The sequence below is a fragment of the Micrasema longulum genome, unplaced genomic scaffold, assembly GCF_059751315.1.
Source record: "Micrasema longulum isolate JH-2025_06_02 unplaced genomic scaffold, ASM5975131v1 h1tg000850l, whole genome shotgun sequence".
Classification (NCBI taxonomy): Eukaryota; Metazoa; Arthropoda; class Insecta; order Trichoptera; family Brachycentridae; genus Micrasema; species Micrasema longulum.
Genome location: NW_028278042.1, coordinates 145,291 through 166,111, shown reverse-complemented (window position 1 = coordinate 166,111; position 20,821 = coordinate 145,291). Strand labels below are relative to the sequence as shown.

The window sequence follows — 20,821 nt, the reverse complement described above, 5'->3', positions numbered from 1 at the left end:
TTGTGAAGAAGTGAAAAAATATAAATATTTATTTTTTGCCTGATACTGAGCCAGTGTAGTAGCGTGCGGTATTTGGTTATGTTTTTAAATTTACGACGATTATAGATATATTATCTGTAAGTTGTAGTTGAGCGGGATTCGAACCTAATCTGGAGTCCGCGACACTACCCATGGAACCTCACCCGTCTTAACTTTTAACATACTGTATGGAAAAAACTCCCTCGCGTTATTGTGTGGTAACCTGAGGTTATGAGCTATGATTTCAGGAGAACGCGGAGAGTTGGCTACGAGCTCACATAGATTCTCACGAGTCATGGTGGCTTCAAGCTTTCCAAGATCGACAGCTGCCCATGCGACGATAAAACTCCTCAAGATGTCCCTCATCTGTGATGCATTGCCCCTTTTTCAGCTTTCAAAGACAACAGCTGGAAGCGCGATGCAGAAGCCTGGGCGAAGATCTACGTGACATCCCATCGGTGATAGGTAATAAAGAACCCACACGAGAGGTAGTATCATACATGATTAATATAGTGCTGGAAAATAAACCAAACTAGGAAACAAAATGCCGAACACTCTCCTGGTGGAACTGAAGGCATGTTAACTGCTGTCAACAGGCCGGCTTCTCCAGAAGAGCTTTAAGTGGTTTCCTCTCCACATGAGTAAATGTTGAGAAGTTCCTGATTGGCCCACTCTAGAATATCCTTTCTGATCCCAAAAACTTTGCTAAAATTGAAAGTAGTTTAACTGCAGAAAACTTTTGAAATATAAACCTTGTATAATTTAATCAAATGAAAAAATAATGCTCTTACTCTCATATAAAAAATGCTGATGCATGGAGGCTCTTTGTGGATACCATGTGCTCCAACTAGGGAGCGGACATGGCGTTATGATATCATGATTTGCTATCCTTGTTTCAAATTGTCGAGGGAAACACAATATTTGCTAAAACATCTCAGTTTTGCGAAACGCGTCTATTTATTATAAGTCAATAATTTACACATGAACCTCCGTCTCAATAACAAATGTTATCTTCATCGGTATGTATCGAGATGGTAAACTTAACTTTTCTACTACCGAAGTACTACCGAGGTACTACCGAGCCGCCTCTACCGACATGCCGATAACCACATAGAGACGTGGTAATGCATTAAAGATGTTAGGATTTGTCGTGCGTACTGCGAGAGTTTTTAAAAATACCCTCGTACTGAGAACTCTTTACAACTCCTCGGTGCGAAGTAGACTCAAGAGTGCCTCGACGATTTGGGGGCTACATGAACTAAAGTACTCTCTTATGGTAGAGAAAATCCAAAATAAGTTTCTAAGATATCTCTACATGAGAGAGTGCGGGTATATTATCCTCGGCTCTACCCGACCGAGTTTCTCCAGGGTATGCTCGGCTACAACAGTTTAGAGGCTAGAAGGAATGTGTATCTGACCACACATTTGTATCGATTGTTGCGTGGTATGATCGATAATTCTGAGCATTTGTTTGTATGTTCCCGATAATTACCTAAGACAGCGTCGACATATATTGTTTCATATTCCGATATACAGGAGCACCTTGCCGTTGGAAGGGCTACCGCTGTTCTGACCAATATCGCTCTGGATGTTGATCTGTTCCATGTATCCGAAGGAGTTTTCCGGAGCAGGATTCTCCTACTACTTGACCCGAGTCGCTTTGTGTATTTTTTCTCAATTTATAACATGTACGTATTAAAGTTTAGTTTGTAATGTATGTATTATTTTTAATAAATAAATTGAATTAAAATCGTTTGCGGGAAGACTTGAGCGATGAAAAAATAATTTAAATAGCAAATCTTTATTTTTCAGTGTTGACTTTGCCTCTTACGACGCATGCGCGCTATGCCGACTCAAACCGCAAACGCCAAACTAACGCATGCGCTGTAACTACCTCGAACATTATAATTTCCACCGCTAGATGGTGCTGTTTTCTCTATCTCAACTGTCAAGCCTTTGCACATAAAAAGTAGCCACCTCAAAAGAATTAAAAAATTTAATAAATCGCAATTAAAACAAAAACTGCTCGATTAAGCGTGGTTTTTGTATTTTCCAGTGCGTGGATACTTGTACAGTGAGAGACGAGTGTCCTCGATAGCAATTGATGCACCCACATCGAAACTCTGTTCATGGTTATTAAATAGCGCCATTTTCTATTCAAATCTGATAAGAGTTTTAACGTCTTAATAAATAAAATCTAAATAAATATAACTATTATTGTTTAATAATTATATTTATCTCACACTTGTTAGTTAATAAATAACAAAAATCTCTTTTGCACAAATAATAAAATAAAAAAATGACAACCTCGCAGTTGGCTGGTTAGCGCGTTTGCCTGCAATTCAAGAAGTCTCGGGTTTGATTCCTGATGTAACATGAAACATTCATTAAAAAATATGTTTTTACACTGTAATGTTCATAGTTCTTGGAGTGGCATCTGAAACGTAAGACTGATCATTTTACCATCATTGTAACAAAAATTATCAAGACCCGCAGCGGTTGGTGTATCTATGCAGCGCCCTATGCACCATTAGTTGTGAAAATGAATTGGAAATAGTAATGTTTGTTTCATTTATTAATCATGCTACAACTGACGGAGATAGACACAAACAGGTGTACTATATGCGTCGTGGTGCAAAAAAGAGTGATTTTAATAATGATTGATAGTTTATCTATGTTCCGGCGGATGTAAAAAAAAGTTCTGCGTGTGAGTTTAAAGCAGGATTCTGGAAGAGTGTTTTCCACTCGATTACTTCTGTCAAAAAAAGGAAATCGAGTGGAAAATCAGCTCGCTTCGTTCGTCAAAGCTTTCACTGATGTCTCGGTTCGATTCCTGACAAGGTCGATATAAAATGTTAATCAAAAGGTGGGTTTACAATGTAATATTTTACTCTCCATTTACTGGAAGCTGACGTCTAAGGCTCGTGCGTTTATGATCAAGATACGATGCATTCAATTTACCAATGCAGGGCCCAATGGACCCAACCCTGGATTTAAATCATAAAAGACGAACTCACCAACCACCAAATTTTCTTTAGAATGATTTTTGCCTATTAAGCCAACAACTTTAATAAAAAAATATTGATTTATTTTACAAACAGAACCACTGTTTTTTAAATCAGAAAAAATATTGGGGTGGAGATTATAATTTGCGTGGATATTATTTGACTGAATCGTTGATGTGTGTTAATTTTTGCGGGGAAAGAAAAAGGTGCGTTGGCGCAATGATGTCAGATGTTCAAAAGAACAGCATGAGGTCAAACAAACTAGAACAAAGAACAAAAATCCTACCTTTAGGAAGACAGGAAAGGGAATCGGGGACAGGAATCCGGATGATATCTCCAAGTCCTGGGTAGTTTTTTTTCCTTTTTAGTGAACGCGGCACTTTCACTATAGTTATTTGCAAAATATAAAGATGAATGTGGCAAAGCGGCGGTCAGATGATGTAAAAATGTTCAGATGCGGGCAGATGATTATAGGACGAGCAGATGCGGGCAGATTAAATTATGAACATGCGGTAGTTGGCAAAAATTATCAAAAAGAAAAAATGTGATTGTTGATGTTGGTTGCTATGGATATGGAAAATTGTTCCCATAGCAACCGTAGCTACCCATGGCCATAGAGACGAGGAGAATAACAAACATTGATACTTGGGTGATCATGGGATGGGTAGGAAAGGTAGACCTTAATCCACTGGCGGTCCATCCAGCCACAACCACTCAATCTCATCAACCACTCGCGCAACCAATTATGCTGTTACAATGAATGCTAAATCAATTATTAAAAAATGAAAACAATGCCTAATTTGTTGATTCAAAAGAGATTTTTACTAATTATTTGATTAAAGTACTAGAAAAACCTTAAAATCATTAATAAAAATATTAAGTACAGGGTAAAAAGCTACATATATCATTCTCAAGTCGTCATTCCCCCTTAAGGGCAACATTGGATCAAATATGCAAGTATCATTAATTTGTTTTGCGAAATTATATCATACGCTTTCTCAAAAAAAAATATTGATAGATAAAAAGGCGTTGTTTAAAAAGTAATAGAATTTACAGACAACAAAACAACTAGCTTCCATGAGTAAATGTAATAAACTAAGAAATTATTTCAAACTCAAAATATTTATAAAAATAGAGTCAAGAATTCCAACCGTCCATAGGCTCTATAGCTGCAGGATGTGTCAATCCAGCTCTTATCTCTAAATAATTTTGAAAAAATAATTTAAACACAAAATTTTAATTTTTATAAATAATGTTCATATCATCCATGAGCTCTGGAGCTGCAAGACGTGCTGTAATTTAGCTCATATGTGTTATCTGTTGTGAAATTAAATTATAATTGAAAATACGGCACTAAAATCCCAACCGTCCAAGCGCTCTGTAGTTGTTAGACGTGTTGGGGTATTTATTGCACTGCGCCCTCAAGGGGATTTTCACATAAATGGCGATATATAAATTATATACAATAATAATAATAATTACTCATACGTACAGAAACTACATAAGTTTCTTTACAATTAAAAATAATAGTACAAGGAAGATTTTCTAGCACATTAATCAATTCAATTGGTTAAAAACACACTAACCTAAAATAATTATACGTTGTATCAAAATTCGACATTTCTCTGCTTTACCGACCTACTTTTGTATGTATTTTTTCTATTTTAAACGTATCAGAATTGTTTTTATAACTGAATTTTTTGAAAAAGACATTAAAAAAATACCATCAAAAATCCTCAAAAGTTTGTCTTTATTTGCTACAGAGCCTAGCAGTATTAACAAAATATTGAAAGGAGGGTGAGCGCCGGGAACAGAATGAACGCACTTAAATCGACCTTAGCAAATGTTTGTCACAAGAGGCAAAATTGGCAGTTCACAACGGAGTCCTGGTACCGTCCCTGATGCATGAGAGCGAAGTATGGACTTGGGAAATCAGGGATGAAAGTAGGCTGAATGCTGTCAAAATGCGATCTCTCTGGCGAATGTGTGGTAAAACTATGGACGATAGATGCACAAATGTTGAGATCCGCACATTACGCAAGACTGAGACAAGCATTCTCGACAAAATCAGAAAGGACCTCTGCGCTGGTTCGGACACGTAGAGCGAATGGACACCGAAAGAACGGCTAAGAATATTTACAATGCGAATGTTGATGGATGCAGAAATAGAGGAAGACCGAGAAAGACATGGCATGATCAAATCCAACAAACACTTAAAGATGGACATAAGAGTGGCCCGATGATGTATGAGGTTTTTTTATTTTTTTAGACATCAAAGCGAAAGGGGTCTATAAAGTTGCATTTTGGATCACATTGAACGTAAAAATTATTTTAAAAAATATTCCATACTATTTTTGGCCCTCAACCGAGGTTTGAAGTTTATCACTGTCTGGACATTTTGTTAATTATCTATATTGATAAAATTATATTGTGTTCGTAAAGAAATAACTTAATCACATTACAAATTCGAACGCGCTTTAAAACTACCGAAATGGAAAAAGTTTACAGTCCGCGAAACTAATTCCGTCGAGCGCCTGGCTAATATTGACGAAAACAATGGCCTATTAAAACGATGCTACCCATTTATTACAAAAAAAAGTGCAACTTACGCCCTTAGATGCTTATTTAATAAGATTTAATGCACATTATAACATTTAATTAGACTGATTTTCTTACTTAAATACGAAATGACAGCCAGTTTACTCCAAAAAATCGACTTTTTCGAAAACTTCAAGCTCTGGTTGAGGGCTAAAAGTAGTATCGAATATTTTTTTTGATATTTTTTGAATTCTGAGTAATCCAAAAGGCAACTTTTTAGACCCCTTTCATTTCAAAATTCGGAGAAAAAAAATTATCGGCCTACCCTAATGGACATGTCAAAAGTCGGAATAATCGGCGCGCGTACACAAGAAGATGTATGAATGTAGAGGAAGCGAGATCTGTATGCAAATATAGAGTGTTGTGGCGTTCTATCCTCTCTGCCTTTTCTTACGGGGAAACGGCGTGATGGTTTATTGTTGTTGTTATTTTACATATAAATTTAATCTGAAAAAATATTTTAATGTTAACGTGTGACACCATTTTCTTTTATAATATCAAATATGTTTTACTCGACATTAATTAACATAATCATGTTTGCATTTTCTTTAAATTATAATTAGTTGAATTAACAATTCTTAAAAATATCAAATGTTATCTTTGAATTAAAATTTCCATTGGTTCTCACAGATTTGACATAGAATGATTTTCAATTAATGCCTTTTTCAAAAACCCAGCCATTAAATCAAAATGGTCTATCTCCGCTCCCGCGTTTTGTGGCAGTGAAAATGTGCCAAAACCGAACGCACACATAAAAAAAATTGCGTTCGATTTTCAAAATAAATACAACAAAAGTCAAATAAAATCTTGCTACCGATTTTACCTTAAAATATACATTTTCTTTAAATCTATGGTCTCCTAACTACATGATTATCTTTTATATAATGTATTTGATTTCCAGGCATTTTGAATTCAAATTGGAATAATGAATCTCTGGTCGCTAGACGGCCCAACGAGAAGCTTCAATTTGACAGCTGTCAAAAAGACAGCTGTCAAAAAGACAACTGTCAAAAAGACAACTGACAAAATGACAGCTGTCAAAAATGACAGTTGTCATCCTGTTTCTTATAAATAATCTTACAATTAATAAAATGACATGATTATCAACTACAGTTTTGCTAAAATTGTTTTTTATTAACCTTAAAATATACATTACTTTTTGATTGATTCGACTCTTTATTTTATATTTTAATCACATTTAAACTAACTCATCCATAAACAATGTATTTAAATAATAATTTTGAAGAGAACTATTTGGAATTCTAACATTTTGAGCAAAATATACCGAAGAAAAACACTAAAACATCTAGTTTGACATAAATTTTATTGCTTTTAAATATTTATTGCAGTTTATATTATTTTGTCAACGAAAATTTATAATTTATTGAAATTTGAAAATTTATACTTTACTCTCGCAAATTTATAATTCGTTATTGGAAATTTATAATTTTGGTTGGAAGTTTATGCTGAAAATTATATTCAAAATGTCCAAATAATGGTAAAAAAAATAGATTCTCAAAACGGATATTTTGAGTCTTTAATATTATTGTGCCATAATTAGATTCGAATCTCATAACAAGTTTAAACATAAATAAAAATGCGCAAATACACAAAATAAATTTTGTAAAACATTTTTATAACCACAATGTAAATAATTGATTTCCACAATATTTAGGTTTAACAACCATTCTTCAGGACAGTAATAATAACTGGCTTCAAACGTCAAAACTGATTATAATACGCTTCAATTGTCACATACACAACATTTTTGTTTAAAACTTTAAAATCAACAGAAATATGGATGTTTTAATATAAACATATATATCTTCTTTCGTTATTAAAAATAATATATATATAATTTTAACATGAATAAATTATATATGGAATATTTTTTTTTTACTAACTTAGCACAATTTTGTCAAAATCTGGTATTAGTTGAGTTTATACAATACATCTGTTGTTTACTATAAATGTGTTTATAGAATAAGGGAAAAAAAATAAAAACAAATAAAAAAAAATATATAAAAAAAAAGAAAATAAAATTAATGAAATAAATAAAATAAATAAAATAAATAAAATAAATAAAATAAATAAAATAAATAAAATAAATAAAATAAATAAAATAAATAAAATAAATAAAATAAATAAAATAAATAAAATAAATAAAATAAATAAAATAAATAAAATAAATAAAATAAATAAAATAAATAAAATAAATAAAACAAATAAAATTAATAAAATTAATAAAATAAATAAATAAAATAAATAAAATAAATAAAATAAATAAAATAAATGAAAAAATAAATATTAAAAAAAAAAAAAAATAAAAAAAAAAAATAAGTTAAATAAATCAAATAAAACAACAAAAAAAAACATTATAAAATAGTAATAACAAAAGCGGCCTTCGTGGTGTAGTAGTCAAGACGTTTGACTCACACACGGAAGGTTCCGGGTTCGATTCTCGGTGAGAACACAAAAATTAAATTTGATTTTTCTCAAGCCTGGGCGTTATGAGATGTAATTCACCACTGTAATTGAGCCTCCTGGCCTGTTGTGGTGCAAAAAAAAACTGCATATATAAAATAAGTCAAATAAATAAATAATAAATACCTACGTCTGTAAATAAATATTGTTATCTGTATGTCCCTAAATGAGTTTTTTTACCAAAACTACTTGGGAATATTACATGAAATTATGTATAGTAGGTTTTAAAATAAATTAATCAATTTAAAAAAATAAAAAAAATAAAATAAACAAAATCAAAATAAAATTTAAAAGCCAAATACAGGTCATAAGCCCCTGTGGCATTTAGTCACTCTGTTAAGCGCCCTTGAGGTATTCATAATAAAAATAACTCTTTCCTGAAGCGTATAAATGATCAGCTTGCCTTTTTGTAGCCAATTTTAGAAACTAATGAACCAGATACTTCGTTATACATTGTTGAAAAAATAAAAGTAAACATTCTTTAACTAAATGTTATTAAATAATTTTATATGGCCACTTACCGACTTTTTTATGTCTTCCGGTTTCTAAACGTACCGTCTCTTCGTCAGGACACCAATTAAACCGACATGCAAAACCCACTATACACCTTCACCATAGTTGTTGCACAAAAATATAAAACCAACACAACATATATTTTAATAAGCAACACTTACATGCATGCACTGATTCAGTTATTAGAATGTTATGTTGTGGGAGAAATAGCTAAAAAAAGAGTGTGGGGATAAAGGGAGGGGCGTGAGTTTAAAAGGTATTGGGTAACCATTGCAAAGAAAACATAATATAATGGGCTGTATTGAAAGGTTGTTTGATTAATTGATCAAATGAACATTATTTTTTAAAGCTTCCCAATGTGAAATATTTTCATATTATTTACTTTTAATCCTTTATTAATTGTATGTAACATTTTAACCCCTTTCTTACATATAAATAATAAAGGGTTAAAAGTGCATATAAGGGTTGCTTATTAAAATGCATGTCGCGTTGGTTTTATATTTTTGTGCAGCAACTTGGTTTAATTGGTGTCCTGACGAAGAGACGGGTACGTCTTGAAACCAGTAGACATATAAAGATCAGTAAGCGTTAGGTATATACAAATATTTAATAACATATAGTAAAATGGTTGACCACAAAGTTAGTGATTTGAATATTAATAATATCATTCTTTGATTTATTCACGAAAATTAAGAGGTTTCGCCTCCGAAACCGGTCAATATTACGTAGATTAATTGGGTGTTTTAAACACAACTAGGGTAAATGTAAAAATTATGAATTACACATTTACAAATAAATCAAAATAAGTGTTAATACTGTAGGTTTTACATCTACATATTAAATTGCAAAATAGCTAAAGGATGCGATAGGAAAAAAAAGTGATGCACGAGCTTTTATGTCAATAACATACAGTTACCAGTAGCTCAACTATTGAAGTTTATCGACTTCTATTTAAAGCCTTTAGCGACTTGACCGATCTCAGTGGAACCTGACCGCGATAAGAAAGGTAAGTTTATCGTGATTATGTGGCCAAACGCCAAACGCCAAACGCCATGGATTAAAATTACCCCGACCGATAAAGTCGATTTTCCATTGGAATCGTCAAAACGATTAACAATCGCGGCGAGAAACTTTTATCGCGTCGATTATTACCGACAGTAGCGCAATTGAACTGATCTACTGGTGAAAATTTGATGGAGGAAAATGTGGATCGACTTTATTTTAATCTTCAAATTTAGCCGAACTGCCAAAGTCTCTTAGAAATTTTAAGTTAATCAACAACAATAATTTTCTTAAAGAACCAACGCCATTACTGACTTCACAATAAGTCTGTTGGATCGAATTTCAAACCCTTTACCCCTATCCTCCACAAACACAAAATGTCATAAATTTTCGATTTATTACCTCCGTATATATGAGACTAAAGACACTGTTAAGATTATAAAATAGGATTAATATTCCTCGATAAAGGAGCACGTGTTGCTACGAAGCCGGTCGGTAATTTTAATTTTAGACAATTCAGTTTTATTCCTTTAATAAATCAACAGATGACTCTTGTATTATGAAACCGATTACGTCTACAAATATTTGGACAGTGTTGAAATTATCTTTAATTTCTAAATTTAACTAGTTTTTGTTTCTCACTCTTCCTGGGTCTGATTGTTAAAATGTCATTTACAATATTTTAAAAAAACTAACTAAAATAGTCAATTTTTGGGCCCACTCAAAAATCCGTGTATATTCGTCAAAACGCCTTAAAAATTTTCGGTATGAAATGGTGCACGCACACTTTGATATCGAGAAATTTGACAGCTTTAAATACTTTGGAGTTCATGTTACTGAGGATGGTGGCTTGAACTTATGAGCTCGCAACCCGCCTCGGAATCGCTGGAGAAACCTTTGGCACGATGCGTACTGTCTGTAATTCTAGTCTATACTCGGTCAAAACAAAATTTCGATTATTCAAATCTTGCATAATGTCAGCACTCTTATGTGGGTGTGAACTTGGCACCTTACCAAAACTCAAAACACGAAACTTTTGAGTTTTGAGAGTCGATTTCAAAACTGCATTGAAGTCCGAGAACGGATGCAGAAATCTCCTATAGCAAGAATGTGGTGAAGGACATGGCTAAGACACGTGCTGAAGTTGCCTCAGGAGAGCCTTTTTGGAAGGCCGTCAGTGATCATATTTCGACTTTATTTGGTAGAATTAAGGAACTTGGGATGGAGCAAGAGTGTTGGGTCTCCTCTAGTCGTCTGATGATGCTCAAACGCTCTGTTTAGGAGCGGATGTGGAAAACAATAAAAAGGTCAATTTAATTGTAATAATTGTCCTACTGGTTGTAATCAGACATTTTTTAAAAAAATGATTACAGTGAAAGCACCTCTCTACATATTCGAAAATCGTTTTAAAAACTAGGATACTATTTTACGTCTACTTAGGGTACAAAGACAACCTTGATGAAGACAACCAAACAGCGGAATAGCCGAGAATAATAGCGCCAAGTTGGGCTTTTTTACGCAAGCTAAAGTATTTTTTGAAAAAGAAGCCAGTCCCAGTAAGCTTCAATTTAAAGTATATGAATCGTGTATATTACAAGTGACTGATATTCGAGACCAAAAAAGTAGCCAGAAACTGAAATGCGCGAAACGACCCATGGAAAAACAGATGCTCGGTGTATGTCTAAGACGCAGAACAGGGAATAAAAAAATTAGGCACTGAATCAGTGTTAGAGATGTAATGGATCGTAAAACAACATTAAAATGACGGGATAGGTCACCCTGCGAGGCAAAATGATGACAGGTGAACACCCAGAATGATAAAATGGAGACCAGGGCAAACAAAAGAGGCGCCATAAATAGATGAGCTGATGATATTGCCTTGATAACTGGTAGAGTATGGTTGAATAAATTGGGGGATATGAAGGAGTGGCAAGGTTTGTAAGACGCAGTGTAGAAAACAAGGCTGAAGAAGGTGAAGCTGGTGAAATTTAATTGTGCCGTTTATTTCACAACACAAAAAATAATTGAAATTTTCTTTCCTCAATATTCCCGTAAAATTAATGCGAAATACATTTGGTTCGACAAATAATACAAGGCATGAAGCCTAAATTATGTACGTTTCTTTCATATACACCGTGATATCAAGTGAGCCCTTTCCCATACTATTTTCCCCTTTTTCTACAACAACACTGTTTCTATCTATTACACCAATTACAACATTGAATTTTATAAACATGAAAGGACTTTAAATTAATTTGGACCTCTTTGAAATTATCACAATAAATTTTAATTCCGAAAATCTAGACACGAAGTAACATCAATGAAAACAAAATTGAAATAAATCGAGTGAACGATAGAGAATTTGTTTCGTTCGCGAACAATTTACTGTGGATACGAAACGATAGATCTGTCAGAAACGATTCAATCAAATGATTCAATTAACCATTTTATTCCTGTGATTGCTAGCAAACTTCAGTGACGACTGTTATCAAGCAAAACAATACAGTAAGTTGGGCTTTGTGCTGCAGATGCCTTTTGGGAGCCTTAACCAGGCTTACCTATTTTGCAAGGTATCATGTTCTTATAGTTCTGAATTGGTCGCTGACAGCGAGCACTGAAAATATCATAAATGCTTTGCCAAGGGAGCGTACATGGTTTAAGTAATAGTTAAGGATATATAACGTCTGCATAACACAAATTTCCATGTCTATGATTTCAGGAGAACTCAGAAAGCTGGCTACGAGCTCACACAGATTCTCGCGGGTCACGGTGGGTTTATGAGCTACCTGCATCGCTTCAAGCTCTCAAGATGTCCCTCACCTGTTGATGCATTGCCCCTTTTTCAGCTTTCAAAGACAACAGCTAGAGGCACGATGCAGAATCCTGGGCAAAGATCTTAGCGACGTCCCATAGGTGATAGGTAATAAAAAGCTCACACGAGAGGTAGTATCATACATATCACATAATATAGTAGAGGCAATTGGTGAAATAAACCAAAGTAGGGAACAAAATGCCGAACTATCTTCTAGTGGAACGGAAGGCCTCTTGACTACTGTCAGCAGGCCGGCTTCTCCTGAAGAGTTTTAAGTGGTTTCCTTTCCACATGAGCAAATGCTGAGATGTTCCTGATTAGCCCACTTTAGTATATCCTTCCTGATACTAACAGTTTAGATGAATTTTAAGTAATGTAATTGCAGAAAAATCCTCTTTTGAAATATAAACCTTGAATATTATATGCAAGGTAAAAAATAATGCAGCTCCCATATAAAAAAAAACGTCTTAATACCGCCTGATTCCCTCTATACATGCAAATCGTAGCACCTCACTAGAGCCTAAAGCAGCAAACTATCGAGTTTTAAGAAGAGGTGGCTCAGAAGAATTCTGGGTGGGCTGTAATCTGGCTTTCAAGGCGAACAAACGCTGTGGCAACCGAACCGTACAGCAACATTAAACTGGCAGAGGGCGGGACACTTGACGAGACTGAACGATGACAGGTGGCTCCCAGAATGATGCAGTGGCAAATAAAAGAGATGTTGGAAGACCAAAAAGACGAGCCAACGGCATTGACTTGATAGCAGGCAGAGGATCGATGAAAAAACCGGGGACAGAAAGGCGTGGAAACGTTTGGAAGAGGTGTGTATCCAGCAATGGAGAGAACAAAGCTGAAGAACAAGGCTAATCTGGTTTTTGATGACAGATCTATCGTTTTCGCATTTTATCCTAAGTATGTTTTACCAACCAGATAATAATATTAGTTTAACAAAGAAAAATCATACTAAGGTGAAAATTGGTATTTTTTGAACACATGGGTACGTTCCCCGGTCTCTTGAAAGCAACATTCAATGGCTGCATTTTGAATCTGACCTCTAATTGGTAACTGACTGACAAAAAAACTGGCTCTATCAGTTGTCATACAACGAAGTCATCCCTGAGTAGCGCCTACTTATGTCACTCAACAAAAACATCCTTGTTTTTATTGCGCTATATTAGCTACGCCATATATTTCCTTACTATCACGCAGGCTCTTCTTGGTAGAGAAGCGTTAATTGATAATGTTCTTAGATCTACAAATAAATAAACCCCTTTGGTGAAAGTTTTTTGATCAATAATAGGTCGCATTCAAAACTCAGTTGGTGGAATTTACTAATACATTATGCTGCCCGGTTGTGCGTCATTTTCTTCCAAAATAGATATTTTATTATTTTTTTTCAATTAAAAAAATGTTGTTTTGAAAATTCTATAAGACAGGATTTAACGTACAAAAACTGAAGCTAAAATTTTCAATTTGATTGTTTGAGGATTGTCAGATATACAATAATTCTTAGAAATAATATGAAACATCTAAATAATCAAAAATATCTGAATGTCGATTGTACACGTATGTACACTATATTTGTACCGTGTCGCAATCGCTAAAATCATTACGAGTAATAAAAAAACAACTATCGAACGGTTTACTATTTCTTAAGTCATTATCAAATAGTGGTGTTTTGGTTTTAGAGACATCATTCGTCAATTTTTATAAATACAGTTTTAATTAATTTTTTTTATCCTATCCTAATGTTTACTCTAATTTTTAGCAAAAAGCGACTACGTTCTAAGCAAAGCGACTACATTGACTATCTAAATTTTGGGCATTAATAAATGTCCCTGCTTATAAATACTGTCCACGTTCCCAAGAACTGAATCCAATAGTAGCCTCCTTAACTCTTCAAGAAAATTGTTTGATATCTCACTATTGATAATCTCTTCAACTCCCGCATGTCAAAATTCGATAAAAAAATATCTGCACAACATTAAAAACTTTTCGATTCAACACTACACAAACGACGCTTTTGTCTTTGCGAATATCGCGAAAAATCTCCCTACACTGTTTTGTCGAGAACGTCTCTAGAAGAGTTTCTCGAACTCAAAAGAAAAAGAATCAGGTCATTTTGACACATTGTTTCGAAATGTGGTTAATCTTATAAAAACTTTCACTATTTTAATTGACACATTAATGTCTTCAAACTCAGCGCTAAGCCAATTCAACTTTTTCCAGAAATCTACGAAAAAACGCTTGAAAACCAAGCATTTGATTCATGCAAAGATTGTCCAAAATCGATGTTGAAACTGTCATTATTCGTATCGTAATGCCATTGAAGAGCAAACTAATATCACATTCATTTGTGATGTGTGTTTAAAACAACGAGCTTAAAAAAATCAAAAACTCTATAGCGTTGTTTCGTTCGACACGTACAATACTGAACGAGTCGAAAAAAGACGACGAATGTTACGTTGTAAGTGCGTTACTAACATTGGAATTTTTGTCGATATAAAAAACGCAGTAATTTTGAATCTTTTACTGATACTTTTAACTGTTTAATTTATGAAATTAAACAATTTTGGAATTCTGGCGTTCTGTCATAACCTGCTCACAAGGGGCATTTGTATCAAGCCAGCTATTTCACTATTTGTATAAACCAGTAAACATTTGACATAGAACTTGAAAGAAAATATTTTTGGCTAACTGGTCTGGTACGCTGGCAATCAATATCTTTATATCAGTTTTTGATTCTGGTCGACAGGCAATTAACCAGTTTAGGTCCAATAACCATGTGGCTGCATTAACCAGTTAGAAATTTTGAGTTTTTATCAGATGCCCTCACATTTATCATAAAGACCCCTTGATTTAAATGCAATTGATGCACATTTTTTTTCTACCTCACAGTAATAAGGAGGTTTGAGTAGAGTCGTCTATTTCCGATGAAACACCAGGCTTTACTAGCAAAAAGATTTCAAAGCATGTAGGATGATGCTTAAAAAATAGTCACAAAGAGATCTGAAGATTGTCCATATCTGAATTGGTAAGACAAATGGACTACATGAGTGAAAGTCGCTTGCAAATCAAGGTTAATTATCTGATCTAAAATACTCATTAAAACCGCAATTGTCAATTTGCATCCTGTCTTTGCTTGGGCGCCAATAAGGTATTTCTTTGATCATTCTGATCAAATGAGCATTTTTTCGTATATTTCTGGAGCACTTATCCAAATTAAGACTACAATGTACATTTGTAACATACTTTATGATAAGTTTATGCGTTTTTATCCTAGCATTTTTTTCTATCTATCTTTATATATATGTTATATTTTTATATAATTGATATAGTAATTTAAGAATAGTGACTTGTGTGTACATTTACGATAAACCTAATCATAATATTCAAGAATTTTAATGCTTAAGTACAGATACACAACCTTCTTTACCAAGTTATCATTATTTTACATTTACAGCTAATTCATTTAATATACGAGTACCATTTAAAAAAACTAAAAAAGAAAGTAAGAGCCGCCATTTTGAAGAAAATGACGTGCGTCCTGGGTTCTAGAAACCGCAGACGCAAAACGAAATACTCATCGTTTGATATTTTAGTTTTTGATAGTATTCGCGAACCTTTTACCAAATCTACTAATCTACGGTCTTAATCTAAGCTTAAACTTACTCCGGTTTTTAAACCTGTTATATTTAACTATTTTAAAAGAAAGCACAGTTTTTGGTGTAGTTGAGTTAAAATATAAAACCATTCTAATAGTCAAGTATTTCACGATTTTGAATCTTGTGAAGTTTTTCATTAGTTAATAAGCGTTCGTTTTAATACGCTTTTAAAATAACACACGAAAAATTTAACTATTCAAAAAATTACACGGCTAGTTTCATAGGGAATTTCTCCAATATCCTTCATTGCCTTTCCGTTTGCCTTAGCTAAATTGATTTTCCATCATACCTAGAATTGGTATCTTCCATCTTTTCAATTTTTAGCTCCGTATTCTTTAAAGATTGCATCGATAATATTCTTCGTCGATTTAATCTCTTGAAATCTTTGTCGTGTTCTTCAAACATAATACAGATTAGTACCCTAACTACGACGCCTCTTACGTAACAAAATGCAAGTCAATTAGATTGTATGCCTAATTTAAAATTAATGGAGTCCATTTTCAAAGTTCCGAGATAGTTCGAGCCGAATCAAATTTTGAACGCTTATTTTTGCACAATTTTATAGTTCGTATTCAAAATTGAAATAGCTTACCGCAAAGTTTGCGAAACATTATCTTTACGGGAAACTGAAAAAAATGAACTTTGAAAAATGACATTTCAGAACAAAAGTTGCAATAGGTAATACAGAAGACCATACAACATACAATGCCTTAAAATACTAATAATATCTAGTTAGTGATATTTCGCAGTAGCAATAATCATCATCGCCGCAAGCATTTTCTTTATTCCACTCTTTTTTCGAATTTGAATTGAATCCTCTGCGCGGAATCAGCGGCGCACCCGGCCGAGCGCTGTGATTGGCTGCGCAGGAGTCACGCGACCCAGCGACGTCATGGCGGGCAGCCCCGCGATTGGCTGGCGGTGGTGCGGGCTGCCTCAGACGAGCAAACCGGGCGCCAGCCACTCCTCGTCTGACAGCTGTCAAAACAAAAACAAGAAAAAAGTTTGCATAAAACTGTTTACATTATTACGCAACACTATCATTAAAATTATGAAAAAAATACTTGATTATAAAAGTTAAAAAAATAATTAATTTAATTTTCTGTTTAATAATATTAAACGCCAATTTTTTTAGTCTCCAGAATAATGGATGGAAGTTTTACATGAAACTAGAAGAGAAAAGTTGAAATTAAAGAGAACGCGATTGGCGTGCAATCTCTTATCTCAACAGAGGCGTTGCAAAATATGTTTGATGGGTGTCTTAACCAATATTAAGGAATTATTATCTTAAATGAAAATATAGGCATTTATAGGGTTTATGACCTGGCATTGGCAGGTTAAAGTGATTACTCCACACGTTGTGTAAAAAGAACTTCAAACTAACCAATAAAACAAAAGGTTTTTTGATATAATTTTAAGATAGGTTTAAAAATTAATAAATATCGATACTAGTTTTTGATGGAAAAGGGGAATAAAAATAAAGAAAAAGAGGAGAAATCGAGGAAGAGAAAAGAAATATTTCTTGAGTCGTGATTTAAACGGAGCTACTGTAGAAGCATCTTTGATAATGGATGGGGATGATTTCATAGTCAAGCAGCATGGACACTATATGAATAAGAGAAGAAAAGGAATTGTGGATGGGTATTAGGAGGGTGTTTTGAGGATTAGAACGAAGAGGTAAACCATGAACTGATATGCGTTGAAATATTTTACTAAGTTAAGAAGCGTTAGGAGTATGACATACAGTGAACAGAAGTTGGAAGGTGTTCAATTTTGAGCCATTTCCGTTGCTAACGATAGTCAGATATTTGAGGTTATTAAAAGCAAACTTAAAAATCTTCACCGAAAACGAAAAATTAGTTATTGATGACAAAATAAACTATACATAAAAACCTACCAACCCAAATAAAAGCGTAATTCAAAACCGTCTCTAAATCTTGCAAAAATAGATTTCAATTATACTACTTGACACCAGAAACTTAGCATTCTCCATTGAGATGGTGAAGTATAATTTGAAATCTAACAATTCTTTTTTCAAAGTTTTTTGCAAATATCTCAGTAACTACTTCAGTGGACATTTCTAAGTTTGCATCTAATATCCCCATTTGTCAGCATTTTGCGTATGTCATACCCCCCTTCACAACTGTTGAAATTTATATTTTCATTAAGGATATGTTTAAATCAAAAACGTTAGGCAGAATGATGTATGTAACCAGTTAATGACATGTAAGCCCTGTAAATGCCTAGATATCTCAATTCTCTTATCGGGGATGTTTAAATTTGGCTGAAATAAAAAGTGTAAAAAAGTGACTAAAAATTAATATTGTATGAAAAGTGTAAAAAGTTTAGATAGAAATGTAATAAAATAATAATAAAATGCAGAAAAATTAAGAAATGTAGGTTAAAAAGACGAAAAGAGAAAAAAAGGAGGAAAAGAAAGTATGGAAAAAAAATCTAACACCAAGAAAATAAATAATTTTCTAAAAAAACTTATTTCTAAAATGACTTTTTTTGTGATTCCTCTTGTTTCCACGTATTAATTTTGTTTAAAATCACTAAATTTAAATGATTTGCCTACCAGTTTCCTTTGTCAAGTCGTAAGCACTAACCCATCTTCATAACAATACCCTAGTTGTGCGTTGGGCACTGCATTGGTAGAATAAAGTGCACTTCGGGCATGAGTTATATAAAAATCATGTTCAAGCGAACGGTTTTTGCCTTAATTGGGATTGATTTGGGTTTATAATCGATTTGAAGTGGAAATACTTTAATTTTAAATTTTCAGCGTCACTTAGTGGTTAAATTCGTTCATATGACGTCAGAGATGACAAATCGGTAGAGCATACCGAAGTTGATAATGAAGCAATGAAGATAGCGTTTGTTATAGCCCCCCTGGTATTGTATTTTTGTATGTCGGCATGTCTTAATTAATATTAATGCCAAAAAAAAACTCAGATTATATGCAACAAATCCTGTTTTGACCCTGATCAGCCTCTCTATAATAATAGACAGAGAATCGAGAAAGTTGACAGCTTTAAATACTTTGCAGTTCACATAGCTGAGGATGGAATCAAACACAAAAAGCTCGCAACCCGTCTAGGAATTGCTGGAGCAACTTTTAACATGATGCGTGTTGTCTGGAACTCTAGTCTATGCTCCGTTAAAACAAAATGCCCATTATTCAACTCTTGCATAATGCAAATATTCTTATACGGGTGCAAATTATGGCACTTTACCAAAGCTCAGAACACCAAATTTCTGAGTTTTGAGAGTAAGTGCTTGAGCAGAATATAAGGCACAAGGTGGTTCGATTGTACATCCAACATTGAAGTCCGAGAATAGACGCAGTAGCCTCATATAGCAAGCGTTTTGAAGATGAGGCAATGGACCTGGCTTGAACACGTGCCACGCATGATTCAGAAAAACCTTAACTCAAGTTGTCTGTTCTTTAAATCTGTGTTGTTGTTGTTGTCTGTCCTGGAAGGCCGTCGATGACTATCTTTCGACTATATTCGGCGGAATTAAGGGGCACTTGATTGACGTGGGAGGAGGCGAAAGTGCTGGCTGGCGGAAGTGTCTCTTGGAGGCAACTGGTGATGCCCACATTCTCTACTTAGGATAGGATGTGGAAAGTAGAAAAAATGTCAGCATTTTTGGCAAATCGTTTTTTATGTTTTCCAGTGCAATTTTGTGTACAAATTTTATCGACTCAATTTTCGTCAAGTATTTCATGTCAAACTGGCGTTTTTCGTACAGTTCAGCCGTAGGAAAAAGTTAAGTAAGTTGTACATTTTTTATTAATTTTATTTAAGTTATTATGGCCACAAAATACACATAGGTTATTAATTAATTAATATTCTACGTAAAGGTATAAGAATAAAATGCATGCGAAATTCGCTACTTTTCAGAATAAAAAGACAAAAAAAATACAGAATATTTCTATAAATTTATATTTCAATCAAACGAAACGTTGATACATTTTTAGACAAATAACAAGGTTTGTCGCTTTCGCGACATTGTCAGACTAGTGTGGTTCAAACTAATTAAACTAATCAAACTAATTTTAAAATGTGAGTCATGTAAGAATGAACGAGAAATAAGTCAATTTTGACATTGAGCGCTGAATAAAGTTTTACAGTTCAGACAGCAGTAATAGCACCATCGAGCGGTTAAGAGTTGAAAGTTTGAGGTGGTCACAACGCATGCGTGTGGATGTAAAATTACGCAATTTTACCAGATTTTGGTAAAATACGGTATTTTTCGGTAATTTTCGGTAAGAAACGAATATGACGTGCTAATTTTTATTTTTCGAAGATATAACAAATACGAATAGCTTTGTTTTAGAACACGTTACATGACAGTGAAAACCAGGTTTAGATCCATCGGATGGTTGTCGAGATTTATTATAAGCATGGGTCGTTCAAGGTCATTCAGTGTGTACTTTTTTCACGCATTTTGAAAAAATATTGCTTCAAATCAATTTTCGTGTATAATTACGTCCCTGTAGATTTTATTCAATAAAAATATACGAAAGTCAGAGAAAATGAAAATTTACTTAAAAATACTTTCCAAAAAACCCGTTTGAACATCTAATACATTTTATCAAAATAGCGGGAAAGCCGTATTTGCACTTACTTTTTACTAATTATTGAATAGCCAAAAATCATCATCATCGTCAACTTTCCATGTTCGCTACCTAGTTGGAGTCTATGATGTTTACAAAG

The 20,821-nt window shown here is 33.7% G+C and overlaps 2 protein-coding genes across 5 annotated transcripts in view; one reads left to right on the top strand and one right to left on the bottom strand.

The window, feature by feature from the left end:
• LOC148278627 (translational regulator orb2-like) overlaps positions 1-20,821 on the top strand; it is a 273,697-nt gene that overhangs the window by 144,264 nt on the left and 108,612 nt on the right. The gene's annotated exons all lie outside the window — the stretch shown is intronic.
• LOC148278628 (cytotoxic granule associated RNA binding protein TIA1) overlaps positions 16,901-20,821 on the bottom strand; it is a 106,756-nt gene continuing 102,835 nt past the window's right edge. For all 3 annotated transcript variants that reach the window (XM_088231125.1, XM_088231126.1, XM_088231123.1), the window contains one exon: positions 16,901-17,075. In XM_088231125.1, the coding sequence (XP_088087251.1) occupies positions 17,034-17,075 (42 nt within the window). In that variant the 3' untranslated portion in view covers positions 16,901-17,033. The remainder of the gene's footprint in view (positions 17,076-20,821) is intronic.